General features: G+C 44.7%; 1 protein-coding gene across 7 annotated transcripts in view; it reads right to left on the bottom strand.

The window, feature by feature from the left end:
- Shi (dynamin-1 shibire) overlaps nucleotides 1–25,996 on the bottom strand; it is a 69,882-nt gene that overhangs the window by 10,308 nt on the left and 33,578 nt on the right. For 5 of the 7 annotated variants that reach the window (XM_077678234.1, XM_077678245.1, XM_077678252.1 and 2 more), the window contains 6 exons: nucleotides 21,202–21,315; nucleotides 20,427–20,535; nucleotides 16,018–16,322; nucleotides 15,146–15,202; nucleotides 9,582–9,763; nucleotides 7,378–7,566 (listed from right to left, as the gene is read on the bottom strand). In XM_077678234.1, coding sequence (XP_077534360.1) covers nucleotides 7,378–7,566; nucleotides 9,582–9,763; nucleotides 15,146–15,202; nucleotides 16,018–16,322; nucleotides 20,427–20,535; nucleotides 21,202–21,315 — 956 coding nt within the window. Of the gene's footprint in view, nucleotides 1–7,377; nucleotides 7,567–9,581; nucleotides 9,764–15,145; nucleotides 15,203–16,017; nucleotides 16,323–20,425; nucleotides 20,536–21,201; nucleotides 21,316–25,996 lie in introns of all 7 variants that reach the window. The other 2 variants (XM_077678241.1, XM_077678268.1) reach the window with 1 other exon arrangement.

Below are 25,996 nucleotides of genomic sequence, written 5' to 3'. Positions count from 1 at the left end.
GAGAGAACAGCCGTTAGAGCCGCAGGGGGAGAGGCACAGAAGAAGGCAGTGCACAGCATCCCCACCTCGGGCGCCAACTGCTCCCCGAGGGCTGCCCAGGGCTGGCACGACCCACCAACTGCCCCTCCAACGCTCTGGCCCCAAATTGCCGTGCTGACATTAGGCTCGTGTTGCAAATCGAGACGGCCCTTCAAACTCTGCCCGCATAAACAAAACAGCACACAAAAGAAATCGTCTGCTACAGCAGACAAATGCATGATGGAGTAGTAGGAGAGAGGAAAGATCAACTGCACACATTCCGACGACACGCCTCACCTGGCCAGAACTGGCAATGTATACTTCAGAATTACTGGCGGCAGCATAAACAGAATGCAGGTTGTTTTTACCTCTCAAACGTCCCCTTTGCCCTCAAAGCTTCCCTACTAGGCACTCAGAAGACAGTGGGAAATTTTATTGACCATAGTCCCTGATGTCCCAGCTGCACATGCTAATTCAGCTTGATCTGGACTTCAACTGCATCCAACACCAACTTGCACAGAAGTTTCTCGTGACATGTCAATGCCACAACAAACAAAACTTGCGCGAACAGCTGGTTTTTCTGACTGTTAGCAATCTTATATGGAGCGAAAAATATGCATTCCATATGGCATTTGTATAACATGGCCTTAGGACAAACCCTCTGAAGTGCACTGTGGCTTATATTTTACTCACTCCAAGGAGCCTAGAATGACAGGAAGAGAAACAAGAGGCCACCCGTCCGGCACCACAGATCAACCAGTTTCCAAGCAGCACTGATTATACAGTGTAACCGCAATATTACAACTTTCAAGGGACCGCGAGAAAGCATCGTATGACCGGGGTGTCATACGACCAAGGTGTGGGTAAATGCCGGCCTAGTAGATGGTCTCGCGCGACAGGTTGGCTAAGAAATTATTTAAACTACTATATTTAGCGTGTTCTTACGTGATTTCCGAACCTTTAGCTGAAATCCCAAGTTAAAAAAAAAAAAAGCAACGTCCATGTTGTGCCCCCCTCCCCTCCATGGCATCCGAGCTAGCCCGCCAGCCAAGCGCCACATGCTACGCGACACCCGTGCCATCCGGCGCTATTTAGAGCCCGCCAGCCCTGCGCCTTGCTCGCACGAGATAAGGCTGATGTGCTTCAGCAAATTGAGAGGGGAAAAGGCGAGTGTGAAACTGCCAAGCCCAAGCGAAACGAATGAGAGTACAAGGCGGCCTTGCCGTACATGGTGGAGACACCTTTTGAATGGTCCCGTGTCGTCGCTATTGGGTCATAGTGCTCAACACATGGCTGTTTTCGTTTCCCACAAGACCCAGCAACGCGAAATAGATAAGATGATTCCAACTTCGCGAGTAAACTGTGTTGCAGCAAAAATTGTAGCGCGGTCTTGCTACAGTGACTAGCTGCGACGGCCAGCGAGTGACCCAAAATAGCGGTGCCAACGGGTACGTGTCTCCACCCTTGCAGCGGACGTGCGTGATTTGAGGCATTTTAGCAGAGAAAGGAGCGGAGTGACAATGAGGCTTTGAAAGACACTGATAAGTAGAGAGTAGAGATATAGGCAGAGAGAGTGTTGTGAAAGGAATAAACTTGGATTGAGCAGGTGGGGAAAGCGGCTGTTCAGTCATCGCCGTGGTGGTGCATTGTATGTGTTTTCATGTTCATCGGCAGCTCAACAGGAGCTTCAAATTCACGGTCTGCCTGCCACCTGAACGTCGACTTCTCGCAGTGGGCGCGTTAGCATACTGCTGCCACGTGGGGCCGTCGCAGGTTAACTTCCGCTCACGAGTACCCACCTGCTTTCTTGCATCTGTTCAGCAAGTGGTCTGGCCCGCCTGTGGACCTTTGCACATCATCATCATCATCATCACCACCACCACCACCAGCCTATCTACGCCCACTGCAGGGCAAAGGCCTCTCCTATTAATCTCCAATTATCCCGGTCCTGTGCTAACTGCGACCAATTTATCCCTGCAAACTTCTTGATCTCATCTGCCCATCTAACTTTCTGCCGCCCCCTGCCACGCTTGCCTTCTCTAGGGATCCACTCTGTGAGGCTTAATGAACAACGGTTATCTTGCCTTCGCATTACATGCCCTGCCCACGCCCATTTCTTCATCTTAAGGGGGGACGTGGCTTTCAAAATCAACTTTTTTATTTCTTTGTGGATTTTGATGAAAATTGGCACAGCAACTGGAAATGCTTCCGTGATAACACCATAAAAATTTCAAGCTAATATTCTGAAAACTTTTTTATGTATTAAATTTTCTTTCTGTTCCGCTTGTACCGAGCTTGAGCGGCTTATAAAACATGATAGAAAATTTGTTCGAAGTGCTTTGCATTCCCAAATGAATGGACGAGGTCGTGACAGTTTTAGAATTTTTTTTTTACAACACAATGTTTTTTAGTTTTCATTTTTTTAGAGGTTAATGTGCAATAGGCATGTTGACTGTGAACGATTATGTGAATAAAAAAATCACAAAAAACAAATCTGGAAAACCAAGAGTGTCACGACCTGAACTGTTCATCAAGGAATGTAATGCAAGAAACGGAATCAAAATAGACCCAGCGGTCACAAAGAAATCCCTGGTACAAGCGACACAGGTGGCAAAAAAAACTGTTTTGAGAAAACGGCTTCCAAAGTTGCAACATAGGTTTCACTTATCAAAAGTCGTCACGGTTGTAGCCTTTCATGTCCTTTTGAACATGGGGCTTCTGGAATGCCTTGCCTTGAAATTGGAGTGCCTTTCACAGCCTTTCTCTTTCCAGAAAATATCATTTTCAGCTCCTCTGTGAAGAGTACATACCCCACTTTGCAGATCAAATGAAGGGGGAGATAGGTTTCAATGGGCTTTCAATGCAAAGTAGGTTAGCTGGTTGGCTGTATCGCACTAAACAGCCTCCTTTTGCAGTGTTGTCACCATGGCAACAAGTTAAGCATTTTTTTTACTTAAATTTGAACATTTTTGGCTTTTTTTTATGTTTTATCATCTTGCCTGGCACAGCAACTTAGTACTCATACGTGCAGGTGTTCATTGCCAAAAGTTTGCATACCACAAGGATGAAAATGAGCTACTTTGAAGCTTGGTAGAGTATTCTGCATAACTCCCAACTTCAATGCAAGAGCATATTTTTTTACTACTTTTGACATTCAAGGCATCCAATATTTCTCGCAGCAAAGCCAGTATGCCCTGAGCAATGGAATCAATAATTTCACTAAAAAATCACTGTTAAAATGCTGCGACAAACGTACATTTTTAATGCAGAGAACATATTTTTATTCCTATATTACTAACTCAAACCTGTTTGCATGAAAATTACAAGTGCACGGGAAACGTTGCGCAAGAAAGGCGATATGGCTCGCGCGCATCTTAGCGCACGCTTACCGCGACATATCGAACTTTGATTACAGCTGATATGGCTGGTCAGGTCGCTTTTAAGATTAAATCTAACGACGCAGGCATTAATTACAACTACTGGCGTTCAATCGTAACCGGTTGCCCAGTCATGTGCTGCCCCAATGCGCGTCGGCTATGCCGTGCGCGCCGCAGCGTTTGACGCGTCGACCGTTTCTTTCTCAAGGCTAGCGAGCCCACAGTCAAAACACAGCAATAACTAAGCGTGTAAACATCGCAAACCCGACCAAAAGTTCACTTCACGAACCGCTATTGCAAGCGCGCACACCGCGTCACCCTCCGGGGTCTGGCGACGGTAGAGTCACGCGCACCACGAAGCGTTCGATGACCTCCTCCTTTCGAGCCACACAACTTCCCGTAATCTGGCTCGTTATCTCCGGCATTCCCACCGCGATAACGTCCGTGTTGAATGCCATAGATTGAACAGAAACTCGGCCGAGCGAAGCGGCGAAAATGAACTCAACCCGCTCGCTACGCAGCTCAGGCGGCCGCCATCTTGCATTGCGCCCGTGACATCCAATCAGGAGGGTCGGTGTTCCGCGCCCCGATCGAGGACCAATAGCGCTTCAGCATCTATTTCTAGCTTCGTTTGTGCGTCGTTTCTTTTCTGCCGTTTGTGCGTTTGTGAATGAACGAAGATAAAAGAGGCGAGCAGAACCGGAAAGACGATCGCTCGGCCGATCTAACCATATCAAAATGGCCGCGCCCGGTGGCACCGGTGCGGAGATAGAGCGCTCCGAAAATTGCCGTTTTTTCGCCCTTTTGCGCTGATAGTTTGTCACCGCGCCTGACAAAAGTATTTTTTTATGCCACTTTGCGACGCTTTTCAGCCTAAAAACTTTGCAGACGCATAGAATAGGAAACTTAGAAGCCGAATATGTGGGTTTCAAAAAAACGATGTTTTGGTCATTTTTCCGAAGTTGAAAGCCGCGTCCCCCCTTAATTTCTACTAATATGTCCTTAACACGCATTTGTTCTCTGACCCACTCCACTCTCTTCTTGTCCTTTAATGCTACACCTATCATCTTCCATTCCATTGCTCGCTAAGTCGTCCTCAATTTAAGTTGAACCCTTTTAGTGAGCCTCCAAGTTTCTGCCCCGTAGGTGAGTACCGGTAAGATGCAGCTGTCATACACTGTCATACACTGGTGCAGCGGTGGCATAGAGGTAGACCATCCGCCTCGCGTGCAGAAGGACCGTGGTTCGAATTTCGGTGCCGAACAATTCCCACCGAATTAAAAAAAAAAGAAAAAAAAGAAAAGAAAGGAAATTCGCGGGTTGATGGAATTGCAGAATGAGGCTTGGGGTGCGGCCTGACACCGGCGACCATTGCCAGTAATGCACTCCCTCACCAGAGCAGGATTGGCCACACTGGTGTAGTAATGGCCACAACCTCCCATGAATACGCCAGTTAATCCTTTGCACATCAAGCAGCGTCAAACAGTGTTTAAGAATAAAGCAGGTCGGGACGAGGCGGCGAAGCGGTGTAAAATATGAGAAAAATGCCGGTTTATCCACGCCAGGGTCCATTGTATGAAGGGGACCGTGTGCACCTGAGAGTCACATCATCTGGGTTTTTAATGCATTGTTTCTATGGGGAGTTTGCCGGGACCTCAGTGATCCGTCGTAAGAAGCAGGTCATCGTAAGTCCAGGGGACGTATCAGCGGGGTTCCACTGTAATGCATCTTTTAGCATGTCAAGCTTATCAGAGCTCACTACAGTTTTTCAAACACCCAGAAGCAGAAGCACGACCCTGAAAAGAAAAAAAAAAGCATAGTGAAGGCCATCGAACACGGAGCACGGAGGAAGGCATCGTGGTAGCAAAAACATGCATGTCTTCAACCTGGAGAGAGAAAAAAAACTAAAAACGAAAAGGTGGGGCAGCAGATGCAGCTTGGATCTTTGTCCATGGCCTGAAAGATAAAATTAAGTATGAAGATGTCAATGCAGAGTTGCCCTGCTGGTTCTGTAAGATGCAGTACCATGCAAAGAGGACGGCATTCTAGTATTGATTGCAACAGACCTCAGAAAAAGTGAAACCAATTTCGCAATGCTGTTTTGTTAAATGTCAAACATAGCATGTTCAAAGGTTGGCTGCACATGCGATTAAAACCACGTTTTTATATACAGCACCACTTAAGGGGGAGGCTACCTTTCAAAACCAACTTTTTATTTTTAAAGATGTATGAATGAAACACTTGGGGCATTTTCACAACACAAACATTACATTTATATGCAACTGTTTACACTAGCTGCCAAGTTACAGCAGTTTAGGAACGTTTAGAAGAAATCTTAAATCACTGTGGATGGCTGCAATTCCTTAAGAAAATTTCTGTAGAGATGCCCCAGGACAAGACAGGGCATTTAATTTTTTCGCAGAAATCTTTTAACCCAATGTTCAATTTATGTTGTTCATTGTGACCACAATCGCTGATTATTACCTCTTCATTATAAATTCATAGCAACTTAGAACAAATATTGTTATGTTCTTACGAAACTGTTTTGGAACAGAATTTAAAAACTGCCTGTAAATCCAGCTATTGCCTTCCTGGGTACCACCACAAGTAAAAAACTGCGTTTTGGGAAAATGGCCAGAGAAAAGCTAAACACCAACACTTCCATTTCTTATTTCTGCATTACGAGGCTGAAATTGAATGTAGATTTTAATGTAGTAAGTTGCCCCGCAGACATATTGGTAACCTGGAAATTTCACAGCAATACCTTACGCAAGTTTTGTTTCCTAATGCTAAGGGTGACAAGTGATAGTGCGGCATATGCACCCCATCAGATCGAAAGAGATGCGAAGTAATTCAAATTAAAATGTGGGCATTTTACGAGCAAAAACTACACCTGGGCTATGAGGTATGCCATAGTGGAGGGCTCCGTAATAATATCAACCCCCCCGGGGACATTTAATGCACATCGAAACCATGACAGAGGCAAGCGTTTTCGTTTTTCTCCATCAGAAAAACGGCCGCCGCAGTTGGGATTGAACTCGCGTCAATGCAGAAGTTATCACTGAAGATATATCTTTGTTCGAGTCTAGGGAGCTTTACAGCAAACCCTGACAACAGTGAACTAGCGTACTGTAAAGGCCATAGAGACCAATGGACAAAGCCGCACTCCGATTTGCAAGTTGCCTCGCTCCAACACATGTTCCCACTTCCCTCCCGATCCTGCTATTCGAGGCAAGGTTACGTATGGCTGCAATTTCTCTGACGATGAATGATCATGGGCAAAGTGAAAGAAAAAAAAAAACTCTTCCCGTGGCCGAAATCGAACCTGGGTACCTCGCATTATGAAGCCGGCGTCTATCCGATTGCTCCATTTTGACATGGCCGAAGCGGTTTGGATTTGGAGAGGTGTGCATGGTGCTCAGACAACAACCAAAGAATCCGTCGCGAGCAAGCTTCACGTTCAACCATCGTCGTCATAAAAAAAAAAAATTCCTACAGCATTCTACAAAACAGTGCGATTTTTAGAATTTGTGGAATGCATTGTTTCAAGTCTCCAATCCACACACACAAGTGGCATTCGTAAGAAAAATTTGCTAGTTTAGAACATTTGACAACTTGCGCGTTGCAAAGAACGGGCCACTCAAGCAGCGCTGCATCATCGAATTCACAGGCAACTCATACTATGTACAGTATGCTTAAATTACCTGTCGGATCGTTGGGAACCATTAATTATAGTTTTATACAGAATAGGTTAGGGGTTTTAGATTCCAGGATCTCTGTTTTTCCCCCAAAAAAAAATCAGTTTTCAAGCAAATTTCGTGGTTCAACCCAAGCCAAGACTTCCAACAAGACCTGGCAGCATACACTATAAGGCATGCCTGAGTAAAGACTTCTGTATTATCACCAAGTGCCAGCCCCTTTAGGAGCCCAGCTGCCCCAGCACAGGCAGAGAGAGAGAGAGAGAGAGGGCAGCACTACTCACGAAGGCACAAGGGGTGCCTGGAAAGCGGCACTGATAGGCCTGGGTGGGGCTGCCGGGGGCGGCCTGCCCGCTGCCTCGGGCCGTGATGGGATCACTGGGGCTGGCCGGTTGGCCACCGCTGGGACTGGGGGGGGTGCCCGGGAAGATCCCACATTCCTCCGGGGACCCCCCGGGGAGGGAGGGGCCGGCCTGCAAGCACACAACCACCTTTGCTATCTGCCACAAGACAGGCAGGCACACCAGCCGGCACGCCAGCTTCTCCAATGGGGACAAAATTGGCCGGCCCACACTGCGGTCACAATACAGCAAAACCTCGTCACAAGAGACACTGTAACAAGAGACACTCGGTTATACGAGACATCTGAATGAAAGCGGTTTGGTTTGTTCTATGTTCGACATGTTAGCAACATCGCATACAAGAGACCTTGGCTACAAGAGACGTTTACCCGGTCCCTTGAGTGTCTCTTGTAACGTGGTTAGACTAACATAATTTTGGATTTCTTAAAATGCCCCCGGCACAGCCGTACAAATTACTTTAACTCCTGCGGGGTAGGAAGGGCCAAACAGTATGGGTAAAAAGTCTAGTTGGCTAGCTGCACCTGTGTTCAGATAAACTTTGCAGCCTGCCTAATGCGCAACGCATGCAGAAATCTTTTCCCCTGCTTGACCAAACTGAACATGTCTCCACAGCAGTAGGCCTGTAATCAAGGGGCACACCTGCACCATTGCAGCACTTCTTATTTTTTGGTTCACTCAACATACTGCCTCATTCGTAGAGGATATTCAAGGTATGAGGCTATCTTTGGCACCATAACTTGCATCTTAAAAAACAAACTGCGGGCAAATTAATAATGGGGACAGGAACACATGAAGACAGCACAAGCGCAGACTCGCAACTGGTTTATTATTACGCACATCAAGGCCTTAAATGCCCAAGCGCCCAATCGACATATAGCCCTATATGCTACAGTTCTCAGCACACTCGGCCGCACGTACAAAAACACAGTAACAGCAAAACCACAAAACAAAGTTTGAGGCACACGAATAGCGAAAAACAGCAACGATAGCTGCAAAGATAACGAGTCCGGCCGCAAAGTTTGTTTTCTGCTCGACAACTGTTCGGCCCATCACACCGTCAGCCCGTTGAAAAACATCACAGTCAAGTTTTTGAAGGCCAACACTACAGCAAAGCTGCAGCCTCTCGAGAGACCAAGGCTTTATGAAAGCTTTCAAGGTCGGATATGGGCAGCGACTCGAGTAAAGGCTCCTGATCAACCTTTGATCAACCCAGATGCTCACTGATGCCTGGAACGACGTGAAGCAAACCACAGTGGTAAACTGCTTCCACAAAGTGGGATTGGTGGTGGATCCAGACGAGATGTGCTCAGACATCAAAGGCAACGGCGTTGGGTGCCTCGACTGTGAATTTCAAGCGCTGGTGGCATTCTCAGACGCCATCCCGGATGGGGCAACAGCTCAGGATATTTTAATTGCTGAAGACAGCGTGCAGGATGTGGCAGATCGCAATGAAGCAGAGATTGTGGTGGACATGTGCGTTGTCGAAGAAGCAAACTGTACTAGCGACTCCGACGAAGGTACCCAGCCACCTACCGCAGCTAAGCTTGCGTGAGCGTTCAGCGTGATTCGTCGCTGTTTTGGCGCAATGGACAGCACCAGACTGTCATTTGGACAGCATCAACAAGCTTGAAGATAGTTTGATGAAGTTCATAACGCAGAAGAAGAAACAAGCCAAGCTCACTGATTTTTTTCAGGCTAAATAAAGTCTGGTGGTAGTCGTGCTGTGTATCATATTTTCAGTGCTTTGGAGAACAAGTCCGTAAGTTACCGCTTGTCACCATCTCGGAAAGCTTTCAGTGATGTGCGGGATTATCAGATAAGCTTCACGTAGGCATTATTTACATTTTGAATTATCGATACATCGAACTATTTTGCGATTCCCTTGTAATTCGATATATCCAGGATTGACTGTAGGGTGTAACTTTATGTAATTAATTCCGGGATTTTTAAAAGCTTCTCTGCCAGTCAACTTCCACTGATTCTGACGTTGCAAATCCCTGTCTGCTAGGGTGAAGTTCAACAGCTGCGACTACTTCGGGTAACTGGTCATCCAGACAGAACTGTGCCCCGCCCACCACCCTTAAACGAGAGAGAGCTCAGGGCATGCCCCGTCCCTGGTGCCTCACCGTGGTGAGTCGGGGGGCTGCATCTTGAGCCAGTCGTCCTTGACGGGTGGGGGAGTCGGCTGATAGGAGGTCTGCATGGACACGTCCCCAATGATGCGCAGGGCCTCCTTGCAGGCGTGGTACATGCGCAGCATCTCGTCTCGCTTCTGGGCTTCCTCTGGGCTCTCTTCCATCAGCTGCGTCTGCACACGCACGCACGCGCATACACACACCTCGTTAACGAATCCTCTTTCTCTTGTAGTGCCCTCGACTCGCAGACAATCACTAGCCACTCGTACTTGCACTACATGAACCAGCTTCTTGAAACTAACCTGTACCAATCAAATAGCCTCGTACAAGTGTCGGGATTCCTTTACTTCCAATCAACACACAGCTGCTGCTGCTAATACTTAGTTTAGCAACTCTAGCAGGACATGTACGAGCAGTCACAAGTTCAACCCGAGCCACCAGTTTTAAGCATTGGCAGCACAGTCCGACCCACTAGTAGTAATGGTTACACAACGATATATCAGACATTACAATGAAGAACTGTCACACCGTAGATTACATGGCAAAATAAACTGTTCATTAAAGGAGTACTGACACCAATTTTCAGCGTTAATTTTATTCCACCGTTCGCTTCCTTTACTCAACAGAATACCCTGGCTGAAATATGAGCAACCTGTGATGCATGGAACAGACTTCAATTTGATCTCATTTATTGCGCCGACGGAACAGCACGCGGAGCGGTGCGCAGCAAATGGTCATCAGCGTGACATCACTCCATGGTAGGGAGAAGTGACGTAGCCATGTGCCTCCAACGCTCGTCAGAAACTTGTGACATCAATTCACACGCACAGCGAACAACAGCGACTGGGCGCTGGCGCGTTCACAAACTGATGCATGTAGCCAGAGCTACAGGCATAACCGCTACCTAGAGAAGCACTCTTGCCGAAAATAAAGTTTCACGCGCGGGAAAGCAGCCGATAATATAGCCCACAATTGCAACAGAAGTCGCCATCAGGACTTTTATTGAAAGCGGTCATTAAATATTCGCCGCGATGGTAGGCCTAAACGCCTTTAGGCAGCTCAGCTGCTTAGCTCCAGCAGCGGGGCGGTCAAAACAACGGCTCCACCAGCCTTACGCGCTCACCGGGTTGGAAACGTGGGAAACCGAAGCAGGCGATTTTTAGGCCATTCAACGTAATGAATTATCCCGCACTCAAGTATTTATAGTGCTGTTTTAGGTGTGCAGGGCCATTAACCCTTTGAGGGTTTTTGCCGCACGTGTACTGCGGCGGTTTTCCGTCCCGCAAGGTCTTTGCCGTACGGGTACGATTTCGAGCATCCGTTTGAAATTTCGCGCCATATTAACGATGCATGCTCCCTGGGAGGTGCTGCCACCTCCTGGGACTTACAAGAAGTGTTTGAAATTTGATTGTGCTACCTTCTTGCGGTGAAAAACAGAACTCTCTGGCTTCGGCGCGTTACGGCGTTTGTACGTGTCAACGCGTTTCGTGGTTTCAGTTTCGCCACGTGATCGCATCAGAGGCGCGCGAAACTTGATCGGCGCTCGCTATCAGGGGCGGCGGAAGTTGATTTCGATCTATATTGGCGCTGCTCTTATCTTTATCTTGTTTATTACCCACGCTCACTAGGTATTCTTGCCCTCCTTGCTTGGAACTGAAGTAACCTAATCGGAGACTCCGTTGCGGGGGCGGCGAAAGTTGATTTCTATCTATATTGGCGCTGCTATTAGCTTGTTTATCACCGGCGCGCATGAGTTATTCTCACTCTCCTCGTTTACTGGGTTGCCTTCGAGTTCTTCAGATGCACGGCAAAGCGGCGATATGGCCCAACGAACTGCCCGCTCTGATGACACCGACCACGATGACTCTTCTGACTCTGAGTTTGCTCCTTTCACCGAGTCTGAATCGGAAGACAGTCTTTCTTCGGAAGAAGACAGCTCATTTTCGGACATGCGCTTGCGCTTTATGCGTGCAGACTGCGATAAGGCACTGTGCGTAGACCCGTGCTTCAAGGAATACCACACTCTGAAATACAATTGAACATTTTTCAGTTCTAAGTGATGCTGACCCAAAAATACTGTTCCTGATAATTTTTTACCATTTAATCCTGACTTTTGACATTTTGTACATTCCAAATCCGCAATAAACTAATTTGACCACCAGGGAAAGTTTTTTTCAAAAAATTCGACAAAAGTAATAAAAAAACAAAATTTTGGTTTCAGTGCTCCTTTAAAATGATGCAATTCCTCATTACCAGTAACATAAAATTTTGGATGATGTGATAAATTCTCCAAATAATTACTTTTGAGCACATGTAATGGATGGAATGAAAATAAAGTCACAAACATGAACAAGTCGCGTTGGTTGCCCAGCCAAAAAATTAGTTGTTTTTAGAGCACATGAAACCAGAAATGAAGGCTCTCATGCACACTGGCTTTGACATGACCACGTAGCTTTGATTTGTTTGCTACCACTTTGCCACAGCCTTCTCTGGAGCTTGAAACTGGCCATTAACATTTCGCAGGTACTGCCACGGTTTAATTCCCCAAAAGGAGTGGCAGGTGCACAAAGCGAGTTTTGACCTTGAATTACCATGCCTAATGGAATCGAATTAACAGGCCTTATTTCCTTCTTAAGGGCTATGCAGAGAAAATACAAGTTTGTTTTATTCGAAAGATTTGGTTTGTTTTATAGTGGCCCCAGCGCTTGTCGGGCAGCAAACGATGCTTTATTCACTGAGAAATTAATCAATTGAAGTTAAAATTTCACTCTCCCGCCTAATTATGTGTTTGTGAAGTCTGCGATGATGTAACCAGGACAGGCCTTCAAGCGAATATTAGTGCGCTATTTACTATGCAGCAGACTGCTGTAACGCCTTGTCTACCGTCAGTCCTCCTAGATAGCGCCACCATACTGCGCATTGTATCTGAGCGTATTTGCACCTGGCTTGTTTTTGATACGGGATACGGTAGGTAGTAATCGTTTTGTGAAACATGGGGTACGCTCGACAAACAGGGTCACGTAAGACAATGTCGCTTACACCAATTAGCCAGTGTCGTGCGAGACAACCGCGAAGCACCGGACTGTCGTGCAGCTGTAACAAGCATAGTAGTGCGCGCAGTACCAGCTGTAGTACCGTACCTACCCGATTCTCGATTCAACGCGCACTTTTTTTCAGGAAAATTAGGCCGAAAAATTGCATGCACATTAGAATCGGATATGAAACCGAAACTGCCGAAACAGCTGAAATTTCGTCCCACCCATCGCCATCGCCATCTGAAGATGGCGCCAAAGCTTTTAGCAACGATTTTTCGGATGCAGGATGCCTAGGTGCCTAGGCTTTTCTATCGACGTTCACACAAATCGTCAAATTGATCCACTTGCGGGCTTGATAACAGCAATGGCAGCAGCAGCAACAAAGGTGCACCGCTTCCACGGCTTATGAGCGGCTCCCACACATTCACAACGAGCGGTTGGCTGAAGCGTGCACCTCTGGAGAAGCTTGCGGGATGGGCGTGCGAGGCGTGGGCCACGATCCCATCGACCATGGTTGAACGTTCGTTCAGAAGTGTTGCATCGTGAACGCGCTTGACGGCACCGAGGACGAGATGTTGTGGTCAGCGGAAAGCGACCAGGAGCTCTCGAAGAGCGACGAGGAGTGAGATGAGTGCATATTGCATCATAGGTTCTAGTGCGGGAGATGAGGTAGTAGGTCGCATGACCATTCCCTTTTTTCCTATTTATGTAGCTTACTGAGCAAAGTTTACGTTAAAAGTGGCGTCAGTATGATTCTAACAAGGCAATCTTTCGAATGAGCCAAACTTGTGTTTTGTCTGCATGGCTCCTGTAAGACTCCATGGCAAAAAGTGACTGTGTAATTTAAAACTAGAGAATTTCAACTTATTCGGACAATTACCATATGATCATTTTCGTTTCTGGTAACTCAAAATCAAGAAAGCAGGCAGATCAAATTAGATGCAAGTAACTTAAAGCATCTACATTAAAGAATGCCTAATAAATACTTGTTCCATTCTTTTACGCATCCCTGAATTCTCTGCAAAGCTTTGGCGCAGTACAAAGGAACCAACTATAGGCTTTGCCAGAAGGATGTGTTGTTTGTAGCAGAGCTACCATGTTGTACTATTAGAACTGGCAAATTGCAGTTGACTAAGGAGAGCACCATGGTTCTTCTCCTCTCTAAATGGCCCAGAATAAGTGGAAAACGAAATGTGGTATTGTATGCACAGGTTCTTGGTGTGGAACCAAATCAGGAAGAAAACACCTTCATTACATAAAAATATGCACAGCACAAATTTCACTGAAAAATAAAAGCTTTAAAGGCACCAGAAATGCCTTCAGTTTGCAGAACTAGATTACAAAATCACTGTATTAACTCTTTCCTTACGGCGCCATAGGCCATCGGGCCCAGAGTTCCGATGATTTCAAACGTCCCGCAAAAGCTAAAAACGGTGCCTTGTGGACAACTAACGCTGTCTAGCATATTTATTGGCAACTCCTTTTTCGATTTTTATTGTTTTCATTTCATGCGCGGAAAAAGTGTCAAGAGTGAAATTTGAACCCGCGATAGTGGCGGGTTGCACGAAAAATGGCGTCCACTTCACAGCACGCTCCCCAAAAGCACAGCGCTGTGGCAGGGACTTCAGCAGCTGCAGCTGCTGATTTTTCTTACCCCAGCAGCAGTGAGGTATCCCGCAACGATGTGGGTTTGTCAGATTTCAGTTCTGATGAAGACGCTCCCATTCAACGGCCTCAGACTTCGACTAGTGCAGGGGTAAGGTTCAATTTTGACTTCGCGTTTTATTTATAAACAAAACGTGCTTCTTATCTGATGACTGCAGTTTTATTTTTCTGTGTAGGGCCTGGACAATGTGCAGTGAGATTATTTTGCCAAATACACTGCGCCGTATCACGTTATCACCTTCAAGATATAGCCTGGCACTTGTGTTAGATTAGCACTGCAGTGCAACGCGCACTGCTTTTCAAAAGCACTGGATTTTTCTTTCGTTTCTTACCATTGAAGTGATAAGAATTTTAGAGAGACCGACTCACTCTCGAGTGGCCTCGCGAAGTGGCACAGCCATCAGGGTCGCTATGTTGGCGGGCCGGCAAAAATCCAAAACTTGGTGTACACCCTCGATGTATATACTGAATCATAGCGTAGGAACATAGAAACAACTTGCATATCTTAGAATTCCTAAAATAATTTTTAGGCTCAGTACAATCGCCTATATGTACTGTGTGTATACTTTTTGTGCAATTTTTTTTTGTTTATTTTACCAATCAACTCTGAATAATTGTTCCTTTTACAAAACTGCTATTATGTGTTTGAAAGAGCAATCTATAAGCTACAATTTTGTGCATAGCAATGCTAAATGCATCCAGTAGCTCAAGACAAAAAAAAGTTTTGTGGAAGCACTCAAAATTGGCCATTTTTCTGCCATAACGAAGCTACCTTTGGAAGCCGTGGCGCCACGATGACAGAGTCAGGGTTGTTTTCAGAAGGAAATGACAAACGCTGGTTAATTTGCCACTTACCTGATCGCCTGAAGCATACAGGGCTGCTAGTAGTTCTGAATATATGAATTCCTTAGTCTGTAAAAAAACAAAGACAAGGGCCAAATAGCATGAGGACAATAGCTTTTTAGCCAGTCACACTAGCACTTATGTATTCTAGCACAATGAAAGATACCGAATGAAAATGTACAAGCTGAGCTAAACTTTGACGAAAACCCTTTAGAGCAGCACTTCAAGCGACACCAAAGGGAACTTGCCAGACTATCTGTGCCCCCAACTGCATATTTCTCTTTGAACTCTGGCAATGTTGGCTTTATGTAGTCACTTCAGAAATGCCACAATAAAGCCATGCTGGTTTGCAATGTTATTTGATGCCATCGCCCTGTTCTCATAGTTGATTTGAGCCAAGTGCATGGTTATCAGCCTTTTTTGTTGTTGTTCAAGCACAATTTATACAGGCAGCAAGCAGATGTCGCCATATTAAGAGCATTAGCACTCTCCAACACTCCCCCGCCCACCAAAAACAAAATTAGTGCTCAGTAGTAGAAAGCACTGAATATGGCCTACCTCCTCTTTGAGGTTTCAACCTGATCAAAAGGCTAAACAGACCATACAATTCCATTCACTGGCCCTTTCACAGCATTTCCAAGTGCATCCTTTAAAAACCTTGAAACCCCAAAAAAGCAGCAAAGAACCACTCCAGCCATTACCATATCAACAGCTCTGATAAGAACTAAGTGGTGAATGTCTCTGCAAAGACCTAACCATCAGAAACAGGTTCCACTTATACAACAGCCAATCGCTGATCACTGTCAGGCCCAACACAGAGAAAATTTGGTAAGCCCTAGAATAGCACACACAAACACATGCGCAGCAGGAGGAGCACTTCTCACGTCGTTGATGGTGAGGTGCATGATGATCTTGGGCACGAGGTCGCGGAAGGTCTTGGTGATGATGCGCATGTAGGAGTCGACCAGGTTGCGGATGGTCTCGACCTGGCGCTCCAGCTGCGGGTCCATGGAGGAGCCGCTGCCCTCAGGGCCGCCCCCGTCCGTGCCCCCCTCGCCGTCCCCGGCGGCGCTCTGCGCCCGCTCCGGGTACACGCCCGCCCGCAGGAAGGATGCCTTCCAGGAGTCAACCTCCTCCTGGCTCTCGCACGACAGCTCCAGTTGCTTGTAGTCCTTGTACACGTTCCTCCGGCGGGGGCCATGTGCAACGTTGAGATCACATGCCGCCCCACCACCCCCACATGCACTGGAACACAGCTTCCAACCATGGTTGCCATAAAACTGACCGTTTCGCGCTACTGGGCAAGGACAACCCCTGCTGCCTTTAGTTGAGATTCTGCTTAATAAGAGTATTCTTCTGCAACCTCTTGTGGCAACCTACACTCGTAGGACGTGCCATGGGTTCTTCAAAAAGTATAGAGAGAAATGCACTGATTGGAGTTGATTGAAAATTTGTCCCCAAGATGGATAAAAAAAAAAAGAGACCTTCAGTTTGTCACTCCGGGTGCCCTCAACAAAGAACTGGTTTACAAAACAAGGCATACCAAACAAATCCAGCCCAAACAGAAAAAAAATTCTCATGAGATAGCAAGTGTTTGTGAGCAGTCGTTACGTAACTCAATGTCTTCTGTGGTTATTACCATTCCCCTTTTTCACCAAGGCACGTGCACTGCAATATTTCTGAAAATATTTCCAAGCAGGCACAAAAGTTTCGTGATGATCGTAAGCACTTAGAGTGTGATACATTCAGCGCTTAGTTGTGCTAACTTGTTGCGAAGAATGTTTAGCATGTGTTTGGCAGGGGAATCTCCCATTTTCAGCAAAGATAGAATTTGATCTATCCAAGTCATTAACTCTTTCGCTACCGCGCCTATCAAAATCGATCAATTTGATCGATACTTTTAGGAGCGCCTTTTCATAGCGTTCCACGCGTTTCTCGAACAAGTAAAGCTGTTCGGAGTTAGATCAGAAAATGGCCTTTCAAAATCAGTTTTGTTTTCATTTTTGCTACGGAAACGGGATTTTTGACATGCTTTTGAATCACCTGGGTGTGGAAAAGGGGCGTGGTCATCGCGCGTCACTGCTACCAACGAAGAATGCGTGCACCTCGTAATTACTCTGCACCAGCGCTTGTTTTTTGCTATCAGGGCGTGAATGGGGAACTAGCAAACGATTTTCAATTGTCCGGTTCGCGCTTTGACAGTAATAATCCCAGAAGTCGTCTGAAAATGTCAAGCAGTGCCTGGTTGCAAAGCTACTTTATGATTTTAGGCAGTTTTATTGCCTTTGCGCACGTTGTTCTAAGTACTGTGGTAGTTCTAGTTACCCCAGGACCATTCGCAAACAGTTTACAACAGTTTCGGTTTCGTTTCTGCATTGCGAAATTCATATTTAGCGCTACTACGCAGTTACCCAACTTCAAGGCTACCTGCCATGGCGCCTGGAGCGTCCGCGACTGATCCTCGAACAAAGCACGGCGCTCCTGATTTCTTCCACCCTAACCCGATTTCTGCGATAAGAACTTCAGATGCAAGTCAAAAGATCACACCCAGTCGCCAGATATCTGTTCCGCCGAGGACAGCACTTCAAACTGGCCTTACACTGCCAGCTGTTCGACTTCCAGTTTCGTTTCCATGCGAGGGTATATCCGGGTGTCTAATGTTGCTGCTTAGTTGAACTGTCTATTCGGACAGAGTCTCCGAGAAGTTTTTGTCCTGTTTCATTTGAAAAATGTTAGGTGGCACTGCAATAGAGGAGGCTCGTTGTGCTGATCTTTTTCATCGCGCAACTGCTACTCGGCCAAAGATCGCAGGGCACGATTCTAGCTCATCGTACCTCATTTTTGCGAGCAAGGCTACAATTGCGAGTAAGAAGATGATAATAAAGCTCAGCTTTATGTTTTGAGAGATAACTGACCGTGAACGACAACAAGCATCAGCCACGGCGTTCCGTTTTCAACTTCATGCATGTTTTTTTTCCGCATCGCGTGCTAGTCCCAAATATTGTGCTCGCTGTAAATGAAAAGTCAGCCATTGACATGATGTTTTTACGTTATGTAGGGGCAAATTGGAGCCTCTGATAATGACAAACCGCCAGGTTTATTCCAGGAAACCACCCGAAATTGCACATTTTGAATTGGAGGTTGGGCTTCACCGCATGACACGAGCACCGTGCATGCTAACATTTTTTTTTTATATCTGACAAACTGTTCCGCGCAAGTCAACATTTTTTCTAGGGCGTGTTTTTGACATGTTTCCCTACAAAATGTATATTCTAATTTTTTTCTACTACCGGTGGTTTGATAAACACAACTCCTTTTTTATCATTTTTTTCGACAACTTGACAAAAATTTTGATTTTGATATTTTTTTTACAACTATGATATATAAAAACCTTTAAAAAACTGGTGTTATTGGAAAGGCCGTTAAATAATCTGCATTTTGTGTTCCTGCAATTAGTGCGTAACCAATTTTTTAGCAGGGAAAAAAATGTTTTCTTGGACCCCTAAAATTAGTCAATTTTCCGGCGGTAGCGAAAGAGTTAATGCAACTGTTGATTTGAATTTCTGAACTCAAAAATACTTGGAAAATATTCCAATTTTTCAATAGAAAGACAACATACAGCTCCGCATTTGTAAAAAGATTGCCTCGGAACAAAACTCGTTCCAAAAACAAAATAAAGGGTGGCAACTCAGCAGCTACTTTTGCGCACTTATGACGCATTAGTATACACCTTAAGAGTGATTGGCTGATACCGATGAAATCAACTGGTTGAATGGTTTTGTAGGATTGCAACTGGAGCTGATAGTGTTTCAAGTAAGAAATGACATCTTGTGGTGATTAGGCAATTGACGAATGGCTACAGTGAAATAATGCAAGAGGAATTGTCATGGGTCAGAGGTGAGCTGATGAGTGGTTTTTGTGAGCATGAGCTGTGGTGACACTGCGACATCTGGCTTTCCCTGCAGTACAATAGCCTTTCAAGTGAATTACTCACACCTGCTGTTTTCTTATGGTGCACTGACAGTTCAGGTGAGCTCACGTTGTCACAATTCAAGTCATTTTTATCCCCCAAAGACAGCACAAAGTTTATGACTATGGAATTATGTGGCATAAGGTTACTCGCCCAAATACTATGCTATATTTTACCAGGTTTTGTAAGTAATTGCTAACTTCCAGTTTCTTCCCAACAGTGCTGACTCAGTGCACTGACTGCCTGTTTTTGGCTGCTCCCTCAAGTACGACACAGAGCTTTTATATATACAACTCTATATATTATACAGAGTTATATTTGATTAAGTTATATAAAATATGTCTAAAAAAATTTTTAAATCCTTGCATAACAAGTGCACCCCCCCCCTTTTTTTTAATAATAAAAATTAACTTCAAAAGCAAAAAAAAAAGCAGCGATTTATAGAACACTGTCACCGCGACATTGGCTGGAACACTGTCTCACACAGCGGGCATGATGCCTGTTATCTGATCCCCTTTGGCGTTGGGACACAACGTTCGGCCTTGAGCAGATAGGGCAGCACTCGAGATGGGCGAATGTAGGTACCGCAAGCAGGAAACCCTCAGATACATAATCTGATATAATTCTGTCCTTGGTTTTTGAGTGGCTTCAAAGGCATGGTAGAAGGTGGTTGTGATGTGCTTTGAGTAATTAAAAGGGTGTCTACGGAAACTGAACTGGGGACTGAACATTAGCCATGGATTTGCAAGGCTTTATTTCCCAGCGGTGTAAAATTTACAGAGTAAGTTAGAAAAGCGATTCCCGCCATGTGCAAGGGGTCACAAGTTAAGATTGCAGTGGAAAAAAAGTGTAGAAATGCTCACTTCGCATAGTGAACACTCCCTGAATGTGTGTAGATTTTGGGGGTAAACACAGTGTGTGCATGTATGTATACACATAAATCAACACACAAGCAAAAAGAAAAAAGCCTACAGGTTAGCATTTCCCAATCAGCAACACTAAATTTGCAGGAGTAAAATATTCTATGCGAACCGCCTGCTGCGATTTCCAGAGTGAAAATCGAGTGCACATATGCATGAATATCAAGCATGAGCCATTTAAGAAATGCATGCAATTATACCGCTCGCCACTGCTCCTAAGCTGTTATGCATTTGGCTGAACCAATACAATCACTATTCCACCTGATAGTCCAAGTAGTGGAAGTTCAAAGTTCACATTGGGAGCCTCGCTATGAAACTTGGAATCCATCATTCAAAGATGGCAGACTTCAACAGGCATGGTAAGAAAAGCAATGATAAAGGGGAAATAAAAAAAATAGGTACCTCTGATCAGGATTGAAAAGTGCAAATGTGTTCCTTCGAGACATGAAGCCAGCCTCAATGTCCTTGATCTTCAGACCATCCAGAGGAAGCATGTATTTCTTGTCCTTCTCCTGAAACCATAAAATGGAAATCTTTCGCTGTACACAATGCCTAGCTGAAAAGTCATCATGGCAGAACAATTAAAAATTCAGCTTTGGCAGCCCTGCCAGCACCCCCCCACACACAGAGAATTCCCCCTTCAAATGCCGAATACCTTATATCCCTTTGTGAGCCAGAAGAACCAGGGAAAGCAACCATACACCATAACAGCAATTATTTAAGCACTGCTACTGGTTGCACAAGCTATAACCGTATCAAATATCAGATCAGCAAATACAGTTTTGTAAAATAAATGGCACCACCTTTCATTCTAGCAAAAATAAATCTCGCCTTTTTGTGGCTCTCCATTGCAATATCATAAGGATTAAAACGCAGAAAAAAATTTGCGAATCTGACCAGGACATCACGAGATATTGTGGGTGACAGCTGATCTTACAGAAAAAAAAGAAATGGCTCCTGGTAACAAAACAAGAAGTTAGGAAACACAGGCGGAAATGGCCTTTTAGAGGACAGCTTTGCAAATGCTTAAAAATGCAGCTGTGATGTGTTGCAGGCACATTAACTGGGGCTCGTAGACTGGAAATAAAATACAGAAAATTGATCTTTTGGCGAATTTTCCATTCCCAAGGCCAGTGGGACCCCACGAGAGCAACGAGGCGAGGAGCGGCGGTACTTGCCTCTTCGTCTTTGTACCACGAGATGGACTCAGATGTGAGCACAAACCAGTAGTCCCTGGAACCACCTTTCATGATGCCCAGGTTGTGGATGCACATCCACCCCTTGCGAATCACCTGAGCCAAACATGGCAGAACAAAGGCGTCACAACAGGGCACTTGGAGCAGTCTTGTAATGCAACGTTAAGACTGAGCAGAGCACATGTTTGGAGCTTGGGCAATCGGGGCACAAAAAGATGGGCACCTAACTTACTCTCAGATCTGAGAACAAGCAGCCACAAGTGCTAATCGCCAACAGTAAACAAGGTGTTTTTTTTTTTTTTTAACAAAACAACAACAACAAAAAAAAGCAACTGGGGGCTGTGCAGGCCGCAGCTAATTTCAGGATACAAGAACCAAGATATGCCATGATAGGCTGCACGAACGAAGCAAATACGTTTATAGCCCTCTAAAATCTGAGCTACCCTATAAAGTATATCAAGAGGATTACATGATTAGTTCAACTTTGCAGCCATATTTTGCAACATGTTCCCGTAATTAGTCAGCTCTCCATCGCGTTATCTCGATCCGGAATGAGCATCCACACTATCACCTTCAGATCAGATCACAAAATATTCTGAGACTTTGTGTACACTTTCTGCCTTCAAAACGATGTCTTTTCTTTTCCACCTTCCCTTTTTTGGACTCAGCATTATTCCTGCCTACCTACAAATTGGTAACTTCATTTTCTATACCTATGGTGTAACCCTTCTCAATATAGACATGTATACATCCTTTTAATTTAAATTGCCCTCACTTCAATGCCAGATTGTGCTTTTTGTTCATAAACCTGCCTTACTCAATGCTCTCAGAAACCTGTAAAGTATTGTGAACAAATAAAAACAGGTATGCATTATATGCAAGCCCACAGGATAATTAGATTCCCTCTGCCATGTATCATCCCTTGACAGCCGGTACGGAAAATTTATCCCAAAGAGGACAGATTGCAAATTGTAGCTCAAGAGTTGCAACGCCTTGGAAATTAACAGCAAATGAGACATTTTGCTGTTGCTACAATAACATTATATGTTTCTGAATGCAGCTATGCCACTTGCTGCTATTTCAAATTTAGCAACTCCCTTTGCTAAACAATATTCCTGATACTTGTTTTGTATGGCTGACCATTTAAAACAACAAACCAAATGGTATATCGTGCGCTGCTTTAGAGAGGTGCCAAGAAGAGCAGGATGGAAGAACTTACTGCACAAAAAATACCAAACAGCACTACACATGAAATATATCTACAGAAAGGAAAAAAAAACCTTGGCAGTGCACCATAGCAAGATGATGTGGCAATGTACAACGTGCTTATTGTAAGCATGTGGAACTCTCGGCTATAGAGTACATGCATGAAAAATGTGAATCCTGTAATAATCAGACCCAAAACAGATCAGAAAGAACCCCACACATTTTAAGTGGACTGAAAGAGCAGGCCATACTGCTATCTGAATTGTGTTGCTCATATCTGAATTGTGTTGCTCATTGATCATTTCAAGCATTTCACAGATGCTTAAATTTCAAATTGCTGAGATGCTAGGAACCTGAGTGAAAACAAACTTGAAAATGCCTCATGAATGCTGCTGCCACCCAAATCTGTCAGTCAAATTGCCCGATTAGCCAGTAAATCATTTCCTGCTATGCAACGAACTGCCACTTCCGAGAACAGGGCTGTGGGGACATTTTTTCTCACACAACAGGACACTTGATCAACCCACATTCCAAGTCTAGCATTCCACGACTCAAGTTGGCATAAACCCAAATGCGACGACAAGTAGCTGCCACCTGCGCTTGAACTAAGAAAATGTTCTGTGGTCAATAAAGTTGGGTCACTATGGGTCAAACCCTCCCGGTATCAACTTGGACTGTGAGCTTGCGCTCCATCAAGTCTCACATCAAGTCTCACGTCAAGTGCGACTGACTTCAATGGACTATCTCTAGTAGTGATGCTACAGCTATCACACGAAGCTGTCATGCTAACAGGGTCAAAAAATCCTCCTCCCGCCTATGAAGCATGGAAAATAATTCGTGTGAGTTGCCAGTTTCCCCACTTGTGCATAAATTGAATGTTTCTATAGTGTAGGTATGTCCCCAAGGGAAGTTTTCTGCACTAAAGTGACCAGGTTTTGCATTCTTGCCAAGTCTTCTTGCCAAACACTGCTAATTCATGCATAAGTACAAACCTTAGAGCACTTTTCCAAGAGTACAAGTAGACGCTTGGCTATCCGCGCCTCACGGGTAATGCAGTCACACCAGAGCACTCAACTGCCTACCCAATAGTCCCAACTGCCCACCTATAATATCTTCCATAGACTTCTATACACCTTGTACATGCCGAAATCAGGAAATTAAACCAAAGAGCCTAAAGTGCATAAAAAGCACAAAATTTTCCAGACACAACTTTGGTACCATTCAAAAAATCTGACCCATTTAACCCCTTATGCGCCACGGACAATGTACGCACGATGCTGTCCCTTTTTCTTTGCAGTGCTTTATATACCCCCCCCCCTTCCCAAATGCCTGTATAAACTACAAGAACAAAAAACCATCTTTTTTTTTTCTACTTCTATGAAGGTCTCTGCATACTATGTTGCTGCACCTTACCCCAAGAAAAGAAAAATTATTCCCATATATATATATATATATATATATATAGAGAGAGAGAGAGAGAGAGAGAGAGAGAGAGAGAGAGAGAGAGAGAGAGAGAGATAAACTTTATTTTGAGGAAGTGTCTCGAGGAGAATCGAAGTCTGAATGGTGGTGGTAGAAATCTAGTGTTCAGTAGGGCAGCTTGTTTGTACTAGGCCCAAATTTCATTTATTGATCACATGAAGCTTAAAAACTAGTATGCCGCATTTTTCCAGGGAAACTGTGCGGTGAGCACTAAAGAGAATTACCCTCTTGCACACAACACTAGCAGGGTGGCCCTCACATGCCATCTTGCAGTTCATAGTTCTTGCAATATGCAGCATGTCTGTGGGCATCAGCAGCCAGTACTATGCACCAGGCTCATACCTCTTGCCCCTTATGCTCACGTGTGTGCCATTAACTGCGATACCTGGCCGGTACAAAGCCCAAGCCAAGTCTGGGACTTGGAACCAGACTTGGCAGTAATTAAATTACAGTAATTAAATTACTTCCTGCTGTAATGAGTAATGTAATGAATTACTTTAGAGCATTGGTAATTTAGTAATGTAATAAATTACTTCAGGCCAGTAATTTCGTGAAAATTACTCTTTACTTTCCCAATTACTTTTGACTACGATATAGGCTGTCTGCTTCTCTTATGGCATAAAAAGGTGACCAAGAAAAGTTGACCAAGTAGAGTTCCAACGCCCAGAGAGTCTCTGGGCATTGAAACTCTACGAACTCTACGAACGCGAAGGAAACAACACTTCGATGAGAGCTCTGCCTGCTTTCTCGTGCCTCTTCGTTCCCTTTTCATGCGTTTCGAAGTCATTTCAAAGTTTTTGATTACTTTTGAAAAGTAATAGTAATGTAATGTCATTACTTTTGGCCACCTGTAATTTCTAATGTAATTTAATTACATTTTAGAAAATTCTAGGAAAGCAAAGAGTAACGTAATTTAATTACTTTTTACAAGCAACTTTGCCATCTCTGCTTGGAACCTACTGGGTACAATGCCAGCCAGAATGAATGAAAAATCTGCCTCTGCCCTTCATGGCCAACACTCCCACACTTGGGCTGTTCTCCCCCTTTAGGCCCACTGTGCAAGAGCCACATGAGCCAGCATTCTGTGTTCCCATGCTTTAGGCAGAACAGAACAGTCAAGCTGTTTGTTTCACTCAGCGTTTAGCCCTAGTGACCATCCAGACAACCTTTTTCCGGTTAATGATGAATTGAAGAGAACCGAAGGTGGCCGCAACCATCGTGCACCAGTATAGGGCAACTACCAAGCCCCATAGGCGCAAATTTTGACACTGGAACCACACTCCAAATGCTTAACTATGTGTGTAAGCTAAGTATGGAGAATTTTTTAGTAATATTCAGGAAGACATTAATTAAGGAGTGATGGCACTTTTTTGTTTTATTGGTCTTGTTTTGCAGTTGTTTAGAAGCCTGCAAAGATGAGCTTTTTCTTTAAGTATAGCTTAACATGACAAGATTACAGCTAAGCTAGCACAGTGTTATGGAAAGCTACACGCTAATTGGGCCCTCTTAGGCTCTAACATCAAACACTGCGTACAAAAGACATACTAGTTGTATGCAGTGAAGAATTCTGAACTCCTTACTCGCAAAATTCCTGATAGACAAGCCACTCTATTAAACAACAGGATCACTCACATCCTGATATTCAAAGTCACTCCAACTTTCCTAGCCAACAAAGCTAGAATACTTGAAAAATAAGACTAACATTACCCAATTAAAGCCTGCAGCTTCTCTATGGGGCAGTTAATTTAGCCTATAGATTAACTTTTGCATACTAAGCACATATTTCTCATTCCCGTATTCAGAATGCACACTTCCGGAAAGGGACAACAACAGAAGGCCACTATTTGTTTCAAAAGCCTTCCTTAAGGCACCCTTATTCAAGGCACCCTTTTCCATCTAGCTAAGCGCCCGTGAAAAATGCAAGCACCAATCAGTGTACACAGTGTGAAAAACACCGCGTATGATGATTGTCACGGGCAGAAAACGCTTAATGCTTTTCGGTTTTATCCGTTTCTTGCAAACGATGCACAAAATCTAACTCAGCTAAGCCATCATCATAGTCCACAAAATTGATTGGGAGGAGGCAGGT

Source organism: Haemaphysalis longicornis, unplaced genomic scaffold, assembly GCF_048455015.1.
Source record: "Haemaphysalis longicornis isolate Haplotype H1 unplaced genomic scaffold, Haemaphysalis longicornis Haplotype H1 scaffold_1, whole genome shotgun sequence".
In the NCBI taxonomy this organism is placed as follows: domain Eukaryota; kingdom Metazoa; phylum Arthropoda; class Arachnida; order Ixodida; family Ixodidae; genus Haemaphysalis; species Haemaphysalis longicornis.
Note: the sequence above shows the minus strand (reverse complement) of the source record. Positions and strands in the feature narration are given on the sequence as shown.